This window comes from Diospyros lotus, chromosome 9, assembly GCF_014633365.1.
Source record: "Diospyros lotus cultivar Yz01 chromosome 9, ASM1463336v1, whole genome shotgun sequence".
In the NCBI taxonomy this organism is placed as follows: Eukaryota; Viridiplantae; Streptophyta; class Magnoliopsida; order Ericales; family Ebenaceae; genus Diospyros; species Diospyros lotus.
Window position 1 is genome coordinate 13,896,499 of NC_068346.1, and position 12,303 is coordinate 13,908,801.

At 32.5% G+C, this 12,303-nt stretch overlaps 1 protein-coding gene across 1 annotated transcript; it reads left to right on the plus strand.

Annotated features, from left to right (window-relative positions):
• The first annotated feature begins 7,630 nt into the window (after window positions 1–7,630).
• Window positions 7,631–11,579, plus strand: LOC127810631 (small heat shock protein, chloroplastic-like). Its single transcript, XM_052350202.1, has 2 exons — window positions 7,631–8,079; window positions 10,961–11,579. Exons 1-2 carry the CDS (start codon window positions 7,803–7,805, stop codon window positions 11,452–11,454), a joined length of 771 nt encoding a protein of 256 aa, XP_052206162.1. The 5' UTR covers window positions 7,631–7,802; the 3' UTR covers window positions 11,455–11,579.
• The last annotated feature ends 724 nt before the right edge of the window (window positions 11,580–12,303 follow it).

Here is a 12,303-nt window from a genome sequence, read left to right on the forward strand (position 1 = left end):
TAAGTAATAGATTGATTAGTGAAGAGTTGAGCTATGATAAGTAGTGGCGGAGCCACGTTTTGGCCAGCTGGGGCCTTGGCCCCAGTTAACTTTTTAATTTTTTTTAATTTTTTATATATATTATTATAAATAATTATAATTTTTATAATTTGGCCAGGGCTAAAATTATACTTTGGCCTGAACTAAAATTCTTTCTGGGCTTCGCCACTGATGATAAGCATACTTTGAGAAAACAACATGACAAGATGCTTTCAAAATTAAATGATGGAGAAAAGTGTATATATGGAGTGATTTTACAATCTATGGAATAGAAAATAGGAAATCATTTTTTGATTATGGAAATGATGATATAGAAAAAACTTTCTTGTGGAGGATAGTGGTGGTAAAACTAACATCAAAAGACAAAATTGTGCTAACAGTAGCAAGTTCTGGAATTGTAGTTATATTATTAGATAGAGGTTGAATAGTGCAGTCAAGGTTTTACATACTTTTGAATGAATCAAAAGATGATACCTGTGAGATTAAATGTAACATAGTTGAATGCTAGAACTATCAATAGATCACTTGGCCAGATGATCCAACTCGAAGTCAACATAAATTAGTGGATTTGGATTTTTATTGGGTTGATAATAGATTAAGTCCAAAAAAATCTAGAATTGACTCAATAACAAGACAAGTTTAAATGAGCCAACAAGAAACTCAAAATCGAAATTGACCTATTATGACCTATTAATTAAAGTATTTGTTAATTTTCAAAATACCCTCAACAACTTTTCTAATTTCCATTCTTTCACTTTTTGTCAAGTCACTTTTCATACAAGACTTTAATATTTTGATTAATTTTCTAATTGTATCATGGATGATGGATGTACTATTCTTAGTTTATATCTTGACTATTTTGGATTGTTCAAAAAAATCAAAACAAAACTAATCACTTAATTAGTAATTTGTGGGTTATTTTATTTTATTTTTAGCATTAATATTTTGATTAATATTTAAATTTAAATTGGTATTTAAACAGATTAACAGGTCAATCTGATATGTACTTGTTAACCTTAATAGGTCTTTGAAAGGTTAACCTATTTATCTATTTAATTAACATGTTCAGGTTTGGGTTGAAAGTTTTAATCCAATAAGCTAACAAATCAAGTTCTGATTGAGGCTTAATAGATCACACCCCTTTAATGTTCTGACCAAAATCTGACCTATTACCTGTTTTGACACCCTTATGTGAAGTAGAGTTGATTTAAGCATATAAACTTGATAATTTGGGATGAAGCACCTATGGCTAATGAATATTGTTTTGGAGCAATTGATAGATTTTTGAGAGACATTGAAGAGTGTCGTGCCTAGTGTTGTTCGATCGATAGCCTTTTGGGGGGTGGGGGGGGATGATTATGGTGTCTTTGAGGTGATTTTAGACAAATATTGTCAGCTGTTCCCAAAGGAGGTAGAGGTGAAACAATTGCAACTTACATTAGAAGCTCTATTTTTTGGAAGCATTTTGAAATTCTTAAGCTGATGGAGAACATGAGGCTAAAGAATTGAGGTTTAACACAAGTTGAGAAACTTTCAATAGTAAGAATTTGCAAACTGGATTTTGGATATTGGTGAGGGAAAGGATGTGACAATGAATGGGAGTCATGGGTAAAGACATGGCCGCCTTGGGCCTGAGCTGTCTAGGCAGCCTCTTAGGGCCTATACCCATTTCAAGCCACTTGAATAGCTCATGCCCATTTTAATTTTTAAATTTTAAATTAATTAAAAAATAAAATAAATTAAAACAATAAATTTAAAAATTGAAGAGATGTTAAAGGATGGGTGCCGATCATTGTAAATTTTTAATTAATCTCAATCTTTCATCTTCTTTTTATCAATAATTAATTTCATGCTCATCACTACAAATTTTTAATTAATCTCAATCTCTCACATTCTTTTATCAATAATCAATCTCATTCCCATGTGCCTAGCAATGGCACCTATCCCCTCACAACTATTCTATGTATTTTTAATTAATCTCAATATCCCTCTTGTATGATTGTATTACAACTATTTTCATGTGTCTGGCAATGGCTCCGATTCCATCATCTTCCTCAATTCCTTTCCTTCTCAATTTCTTATCTATTCATCAATTCCTTTCCTTCTCAATCTCTTATCTATCTATTGTCACTAGCATCTATCATCAATCTGCACAGGCATTAAGTCCTTAATCCAATCGATTTCACAATTATGCTTTCTCTTCAACGATTCCATTTTCGTCATCATCATCCCATTGCATGACTTATCAAGTATATCTTTTGATTTTTTTTATTATCCCTTAAATTATCAATTAATTTTGGTATATATTTTAATATTTGTGATCCTTCTTTTATTAGTGAATCTACACTAATGGATTGGTGATGGTGTCTATTAAAAAATATATGTTGGAATCAATTAATTGTAATAGTTTAATTATTATGTTTTTTATCTAAAAATGTTAGAAGAATAAATTTAAAGTAAAATATTGTGAATTTTATATAATATTTTTTTTATATTAATTTTATTTTTAAATACAGTCATAGAGGATCCACAAAAAAATTCGCCTGAAGCCCCTAAAATCTGAAGGCCAGCCTGGGTAAAGATTCCTTCTAATTTGGTTTTGACAAATAACAGTAATCCTATTTGAGCTATTGAAGAGAGTACTTTTCTAAATTTGCGTAATAGATTTTATAATGCTAAATATCTTCAAAGTAATGTTGTACATGCATACAAGATGAGAAGCTTTATACCCAAAGAGTTTTTAAATAGTCTCAAATTTCTTAGATTGACAAATCATGTTCTAAAGCTCACAAAAGGAATTTTGATAATGTTACTATGAAATATAGATCAAAGTGCAAGACTTGGCAATGGTACAAGATTGGTTGTAACACAGTTGGGGAAATGGTACATTGAAGAGAGGATTATCACTAGATCTAACATTAGAGATAAGGTTTTTATCCTTAGGACAGGGATGTCTCCTTTGGATACCAAATGACCTTTCACTTTGAACTGAAAAGAATTTGCTATTTGTTTTGGAACGACTATTAATAAGAGCTAAAGATAATTATCAGGAAATATTGGTTTATTTTTACCTAGACAAGTATTCACACATGGATTAATATGCACATTATTTCCATCATGTTATTATTTCCTATAATATGGTTTATTAGTTTGTTTTGATAGTTTAATTTTGCTCTGACATTAATATGTAATTGGTTTAGAAACAATCAAAATGGAGAAAACTTGCTTGAGTGATGAGTTGCATAATAGAAGATATGATTGGTGTGTCCATGTTAGCAACTAATTGAATTATCATGAGTGGTATCAATTACCCTTTAGCAACTAATTCTACAAATAAATTACATAAAGAATATTAACAACAAATTGTATCAATAAATTTCAAATATTAGACACTGCACAACGCACGGGGTCTAAAAATTGGTTTATTTAAGAATAATATATTAGAAATTAATGGTCTTGTTTAATGATGGATTATGTTAGATTGGCACATGTATGTCACCATATAGCTAAGAAAGGGGTGAGTTGGTTGTTTTAAAAATTAAATTGAGTTTTATAAATTTTTACTCAAAAAATTGGTTTTAGTGCAATAAATCAATAAGTATGAATCAATATTTGTAAAGCTTGAAAATATCAAAGTAGGTAATGAAATGGACACGAGATTTATAGTAGTTCGATTCAATTCCGTCTAATCCACTATTTTAACTTTTCATTAAGAATTTTAAAAATTCACTAAAATCTCATACTTGAAATCAAGTAGATCCTCTAAAAACTAATTAGGTAATTATAACCTCTTACTTATACTCAAGTAGGTTCTCTAGCAAAATCATTAGGAAATATACAATAAGGGCCTGTTTGATTGATCATATTTTTCATGAAAAATGATCATTTTTCATCCAAATTCCAACTTTTGAAGCGTTTGATTAATCAAATTTTTCATTGAAAATATTTTCTCACTTGGGGTCATGTGACGTTTTTTTTCTCACTTTTGCTAGAAAATGAATTCCCATGGGAGTGAGGGGAGAGAAATTGTTTTCCAGGCAAATGCACCCTCATTCCCGATCCTTTTTATCCTCAGAGCTTGCAACAGTGAGCCTGCAACAGTTGTTGGGAGAGAGCAACGACACAACTAGTGGCCGGATTGCAGTGGATGAAGGTCCACAAGCATGGCGAGTCATCGTCTTCAGACCAGGTGGCGAGGTGGGAGTTGGGGTCGTGAAGGTCGGATTTGAAGACGATGAGGCCGAGAACGTCGTCGTTTAGCTGGTCAGCGACAGTGCAGGATCTCAATGAAGCGATAGAGATGAATGAAAAGATGAAAAATAGTTGTAGAAAAGCCATCGTCATGATCTTCTCTTTAGCTATACATATGTCTGTTTCTCCCCCTCTTCTATCTCTATCTCTCTGTGTGAAGAAAATCTCAGATTATATGTGCATGATGAGTGGAAAGGGATCAGTTGAAGCTCCGCAAAAAGAGCAGCACAACAAAGAAGGTGCTGCAGCAGTAAGCACTGTTTCATCAACAACAATAACAGCGAAGGAGATGCTCCCCATCTCTCTGTTTCATCAACAGCAATAGCAGCGGGGAACGATGGATGAATTGGGGGATGTATATTTGGTTTATTTTTTAAAATATTTTGGGTATGTATATTTGATTTATTTTTTGTAATTGATTATTGATTTGTGTATTTATTGATTATCTGCATGTGTATATGTGATTATTTTTATGAAAAATAATCACAATCAAACACCAAAAGTTAAAAAATTATAACAATTTCTAGGTAAAAAATTAAGCCAATCAAACACATTCAATTGACATTTTTCTTGGAATAATTTAATTCTAGACAATTCAATTGCCTAGAAAATATTTTCTTTCCATGTAAATTTCATTCTTGTAATCAAACGCACCCTAAGGGTGCGTTTGATAGAGTTGGAAAATGAGGATGGAATTCCAATTCTCACCCCAACCCCTAGGAATTCCAATTCCTTGATTTCAAGGAAAATATTCACTTTTTAAACTAAAATGGAATTTGAATTTCATGGAATTGAAAAGCTGTTTGATAGAATTTCCTGGAATTTAGATGGAAAATGAATTCCACCCTCATTTTTCATGTCTATCAAACGCACCCTAAATGATTACAACAAAGATGATATGAGAAATGAATCTCTTAGTTACAATATCTCACAAATAAATATACAAATGTTTAAACAAGATTTTATAAATGATACATATAGCCTTCTTTGAGAGAAAATTTGAAACGATTGAGCACTTGAGAAAAGAATGATCTTGCTCGACACTTGTACAAATTGGTTAACCTTTTTCAGAGTATCCTTGGGTTGTATATATAGTTTTTTTTTACTTTGAATTTATTAGCCGTTTGAAGAGCCATTGAAGTATTTAATACTTGAAAAAACTAGCCGTTTTAACATGTCAGTGAAGAAATTATTGACAATTTTTCAAAATAATCGATTGTTTCCCTCAAGAATTTGAAGATCTTTAACGACTTAGGGCAAATTTTTGATATTTTTGAAAAAAAATCAACATCATAAAAAATTAAGTTGACAGATGGAATAATTTGTCAACAGTTTCATGCAAACAATGTATTGTTTTATCAAATAGGTTGATAGTTTTGAAAAACTTTCAACATATTACAATGATGATCGATATTTTTTGAATTTATACAAAAATTATAAAAAGTGTAAAAATGTTTTGTCGACAATTCACAGGAACAGTCAATTATTTTTGCTCTAAAGCCAGAAATGGTCGACACTTTTTGACAAAGTGATTGATAGTTTTGCTTGATACTTCAACCCATTTTTTAAGACACAAAATGGTTGACAATTATTTTAACATAGTCGACAATTTCACCTTGGATTTAGTCTAGTGTGCATGATTTTGTAAAAGAATTTTAACACGCTCCTCAAAAAATGCGTTTGAGCTCAAAATGAATGTTTTCCTTAATACCATAATATAAACTTCCAAGATGAAAATTCATGTCACAAAGGATTTTTTCATATATTTAAAACACATTACAAAGAAATACATCATTTAGCATTATTTGAATTATTCATTTTCTATTTCCATAGATATAAAATATATTTTATTTTCAAATTACAAAAATATAAAGTTTTTCATGCAAAACAACATATTTATGGTAATAGATATTTAATACAAATTACAAATCAAGACCTAATATTAAAAGAGTTAAAAGTTTAGTATATAATTAAAAATACAATAGAAAATAATTTTTTATAATTATCCCAAATCTAAAAATTTGATCACTATATATATAAATTCGTCCAAATACTTATAAAGAGTAATGTGTTATTCACCATAAATATAATAAAAGGGTTAGCTTGAACCTATCTTTTCGACTTTAGACTCGATTTGTTAACCAAATCAAAGGGCCACCTCGCCCTATGATGAGCAAGCCGAGCTAGAAGTTCATCAGGTCAGTCTAAAATAGTTTGAAAATAATTTTTAAAATGTATTTATTAAATTAATATATAAGATATAAAAAATATTTTTAAAAGTTTAGAATATTGAAGTTATAAAAATATAACTTGTAAAGTAAAAATTTAAAACATAGAAGTTAAGATTGCGTTCTTTTTGTTGTTTTCAAATTATTTTTATTTTTTAATTTTTTAAAATAATAAAAATGCGTTTTCTTTTCTGTTTTTAAAAATATATTTTTGAAAATAAAAAAAAATTATAAAGAAAACTCAAAATAACAAAAAGTTATTTTGAGTGTTTTTATTCAAAATAAACTCTAAACTCAAAACATATTTATTTATTTATTTATATTTTATTATTGTAATGAAAAAAATATTACAAAATTCATTAATTTTAAAATGTATATATTTTTTAATAATATATTAACATTAAATATTCTAATTTACTAATAATCAAATTTATTGAATAAAATATTATTAAAAAATTATTTTCAAAATTTAAAAAAGAACACGTTTTTAATTTTCTAAAAACAGACTATTAAAACAAAAAATTGAAAATGAATTCAAAACTCAAAATTAAAAATTAAAAAGTAAAGAGAATACAGTATAAAAGTTTAAAGATTAAAATTTTTAGTAGTTTTTAATTTTATTTTTAAAAGTAGTATTAAATTTCATAAATATTTAAAAATATAACAATTATTTATATTTTAAATTTAAATTTCAACGGTTGTATTGTGTATGAGATATATATTTATTTATATATTTATAATTTTTTAAAGTGATTATAATTTTTTATATATAAAATATAAATTTTCCTATAAAGTGTAAAATTATTTAAAATTTATTAATTGTCATTTTGAATTTATAAAATTAATTATATAATTTTAAAAGCATTAAATTATTAAATTAAATTATTTTAGTTTTATTTTTTATAAAATTTAAAATTCAATCACACCCACAAATCGGGCCAAATTGAAAAGCCAAAAAATACTCAAGTTAACTCGGCCCTGATAAATAAGTGAGACAAGCTTAATCTGACTCAGTGCAATAATGGATCAAGTCAGACCCAACTCGTAAACAGCCCGACCCGTCCGACGTCACCATGCCTCCGCTCAAAACAGGGCCCTATCTTCTGTGGCGAACTTCTGGAGAAATCCAGAAACCAAGGTAGAGAGAGCCCCTTCTTTCCTTCCAGAGATGTCCACTCCTCCGCTTAAATACCCATCTTCACTTCTGCGCCGCTTGCAAACGAGTTTCCCTTTCCAACTGTTCAGGGTTCCATTTGCAGAGCCGAAGGGGAGTCAATATCAAACATGTCTCACTCTCTTTCAAAGCTTGTAATTTCTCTTCCCGTTTCATCCCAAACCTCCTCCACTAACAAATCCAAGCTCCGTCTTCCCGAATCCGCCAAATTTCTGAAGCCAATCGGCGAAGATGATAGTAGAGGCCGCTGCTGTAAAGGTAATGGGGTCAAGGCCATGGCTGGCGATGGCAAGGACAGCCTCGACCACTTGCAGAGGGAGAGGGAGAGGGCTAGGAAGCACCAGCCTCAGCCGCCCAAGAGAAGCCTCGCCCAGGTTGCACCCATAGGTAAACTTATCCCCAATTCACTTCAGCAAATTCAAATTCATATTCTAATGATGTCTTTTACATAAATGGCTATGTTGCAGCGTTAATTAATTTCTACGAACAGGGATCCTTCTTCCTATGATTTTTCTTTTTTTTTTTTTTCTTACGGAATTTCTTGAGGCTTTGTTTAGGAGAAATGGAATTGGAAAGGAGGAAATAGAATAGAAAATAAGAGTAAAGGGTGGAAAGTAATAGAAAGCTTGTCTGGTTGCTTGGGAGAGGTGAAAATGGATGGATTGGAAGGATATTGACCAATAAATTATCATTCTACTCTTTTAATAAATAGATTGTGTGGTCAAATCTAGAACAAGATTAGTTTTTGGACAATGCTATACGAACGAACACAACGACAAACGGGTTGACAAACCCAGATTCTCGCGAGATTTTGACACCAAAATATCGCGAGAACTTGAATCCAAATTATTTGAAGAAGCGCCCAATTTTGGGCGCTTGTACTTTGCCCCTATCTCTCTCCCTCTTTCTCTCATTTCAGAGTGTCTCTCTTTCTTTCCTCTCCATTGTATCTCCAACTATCTCTCTCACTTTCTCTCTCCACTGCATCTCCTTCACCTCCAATGGATCTCCTCCACCTACAAACCCTTCGGTGCTCATTTTTGCCGTCATCGGACTTCCACTAGCAACAGCGTTGGGCGTCGGCGTGCCCCTCTCTCTCTCTTCCTTACCCACCCAGCCTGCGTTGCCAGTGAACTTGAAGACGAAGGAGCCACCGACGAGCTTGAAGACGAAGGAAATCGGTCGCCAACGAGCTCAAAGAAGAAGGAGCCTCCTACGTTGCCGATGAGCTCGCCTAAGTCGGTGGCCGGTGGTCGATGCGCGATGCCCACTGTCATCGTCAAATCGTCACAAGGTTGCTGATTTGAGAAGTTTGATTTCTTCGTGCGATGTTTGAGAATTCCTCATCAGGAAACTTTTGTTTCAGAGAGAGATTGTGCAAGATTTTAAGAAGTTTAATCTCTCTATTTTTTCTGTTTATTGTTGTTTTAGGCCTAACATATGTAACTTATAATAGGATAATTTAATTTGTCATTCTACAAAGTGTTCTTTTATTGTTGCAACTACAATATACTAGAGCCTTGACTCCAGTTTTCATATTTTATGGATTGAAATATAAGTGCAAGCAACCTGCAGAAAGACCATGGACCATTGATAGTATGTGAATCGTGGATGATTGTGGGTGCTGAGTGGCCTTGTCTTTTAATGAGAACTTGGATTGGTGGATGATATGCCTTGATACAGTCTTGTTTTTTTGGTGCTAATCTCTGATGCGTCCAAACCCATTGTGCTGAAATTCTCTGTTGGATGTTCTTCCTTACTTGTTAGGTTGGATTATTTTCTGTTAATTTTAAACATCCTTTAAAAAATTGGATAGCCAACAAGAATCACATAAAAGAACATAAAACAAAAAGAAGTTGCACCCACGTATGATCACCAACAAAATACTGATTATGGAATCTTCCATTCCTGGCTCCAAGCTACTCTTAAACCATACAAAACCCACTTCACAATCATACAACCACTTCACAAGCTACTCTTAACAACCAATCAATGTACTCTACAAGTTTATACATCTCATCTAAACATATAACCATACACAATGTAGACATTGATATAACAACACTATAAGTTCAAATATTATAATTAAATTTATACAGAAGAAGAATAAGAAGAAGAAAGGTTTGAAGCCATGGAAGGGAAATCTTTAGCCAGTCACGCACGCGCGAGAGACCCAAGGGATGCTGGACTGCCGAAAGTGGAGGAGACGCAGTCGCCGGTCACGCACTCGGGTGGAGTTGGAACCAGATCTAAGGGATCCACTGTTGTGATGAGAAGAGAAAGTGGATGGGCGTGAGGGCTGGGCGAGGTGTATGTTGGGTGGGGTCAGTGGTAGAGATGTTGAACATCTTGTTGAGCTTGCCGGACCTCTTGATGTCGCTACTCGTGTACAAAACGGTGCAGTGGGCCTTGAGATGCTCGGGTCGATCCAAGATGTAAAGGCTGCTGTTGAGCTGGTGCGATGGGAAGCCGGAGAAGATGCAGTCGCATGCGCGGGAGAGAGAGAGAGAGAGAGAGAGAGAATGGGTGAGGAAGAAGCAACTGTTGGGCTGGTAGAGAGATAGAGAAAGTGAAGAAGAAACAGGGGGAAGAAGCAACTGTTGGGCTAGTAGAGAGAGAGAGAAGGTGAAGAAGAAACAGGGGTTGGGCAGGTAGAGAGAGAGAGAAGGTGAAGAAGAAACAGGAGTTGGGCGGGATTTTAATTTTTTTAGTTGATTGAGGGTAGATTTGTAATTAAAGCAAAGGATAAATTTGTCATTTAATCTGAGTTTGTCAATCTGTTTGTCGTTGTGTTCGTCCGTGTAGCATTGTCCTTAGTTTTTTCCCTAAAAAAGGTTAATGTTATTAAAGTTCCATTTCATCCTTTTTTGCATGTCGGATCAGACAAAAACTACTCATCGAAAAAGAAAAGACAAAAACTATAGCTTTGGATGAAAATTAATGGAAAACCCAAATGAGAAAACCTCTCCATTGATTTTTATTGCATTCTCTCAGATTCACTATACGAGTAAAGAACATGGCGGGATGGGAATGTGCTTTTACGAGTTACTGCATATATCAAGTAACTTTACCCAATACATACTTAAAATGTACTGACTGTGACTTCTTGTCAAAAAGAAAAAGAACATGGTGGGAATGACAGTGATGCTGTTCTTTTAGACATTATATAGGAGAGGAGGAGCAACATCTTATCATCATTTCAATGAAACTTCTGTGGTTTCGCATCACCGTTTCAATGAAACATTTTTTAAGTTGTGTGTATGTGCAGCTATGTGGGACAAATTCCCAACAGCCAGAACAGTGCAGCAAATGATGGAGACAATGGAGAGGATGATGGAGGACCCATTTGAATACAGCGGGGGGTGGCCGTCGCCGCTGCCGGTTGGGGGCGGCGGCTACAGCCGGGGAAGAACTCCATGGGACATAAAAGAAGGGGAGGGAGAGTACAAGATGCGGTTCGACATGCCGGGGATGACGAAGGAGGATGTGAAGGTGTGGGTGGAGGAGAAGATGCTGGTGGTGAAGGCCGAGAAGGCGCAGAAGAAGAAGAAGAAGAAGAACGGCGAGGAACAAGAAGGCAACGGCAGCGAGGAGAACGAGGAGTGGTCTGCCAAGAGCTATGGCAGATACAGCAGCAGGATTGCGTTGCCGGATAATGTCCAGTTTGAGAAGATCAAGGCTGAGGTTAAAGATGGAGTTTTGTACATAACCATACCAAAAGCTAGCACCAGTTCCAGCATTTTGGATGTTAAGGTTGAGTGATCGGTGGATATGGCATCCAGTAATTTAGCTTTTGTGATATATATAAAGAGTCTATAAAGTAAGATGATGTACAATTGCACATGTAAAAGCCGTTTTGTGATGGTGGTACTCTATGCCTCTTGACATGTCATGAATTCCAATGAAAATATGCTGTACTTCAATAGTTAAAAAATATTTTGATATATAAAATGTTAATAAAAATAGTTTTTAATAAATATAAAAAATATGATATTTAGTTAAAACATTATGATTTTATATCTTAATTATTAAAAGTTACATCATATGTAAAAGCAAATTTGTGATAATGGTACTATATGCCTAAAAAAAATTTGATATGTAAAACATCAATAAAAATAGTCTTTAATAGATGTGAAAAATATGATATTTAGTTTTGATGTGTAAAATATTATGATTTTATATTTTAATTATTAAAGTTATTGTTTTAAGTTTTTATCGTTGTGAAACATTAGTGTGTTTATAAATGAACTTGATTATATAGGTATTATGTTACGAGAATGGTTGGTTGATAATATAATGATAATATAATATTTGAATAGATTGATTAATTTATTATATTTTTTAATAATTATAAAATATGTCATTTAATTCTTAAAGTTTAAAATGTTTAACATTTTGTTTTTTAATTATTAAAAATTATTATTTTAAGTTTTTGTTCTAATTAAAAGTAACAGACTTATTATTTACATCATGTAAAATGTATAAATAAAGTTACATGTCATAAAAAAATTACGTTAATGTGATATATCAAATTAAAATTTACCATAATGAAAAAAAGATTAAATTATCTATAGTTTAAAAGAATTTTAAATCCTAAACATTGAAATCTCT

Bases quoted from the DNA above. Each gene is read 5' to 3' on its own strand.
- LOC127810631 (XM_052350202.1), top strand. From the start codon at position 7,803: ATGTCTCACTCTCTTTCAAAGCTTGTAATTTCTCTTCCCGTTTCATCC. The intron at 8,080-10,960 runs GTAAACTTATCC...GTGTATGTGCAG, and splicing joins CGCCCAGGTTGCACCCATAG to CTATGTGGGACAAATTCCCA.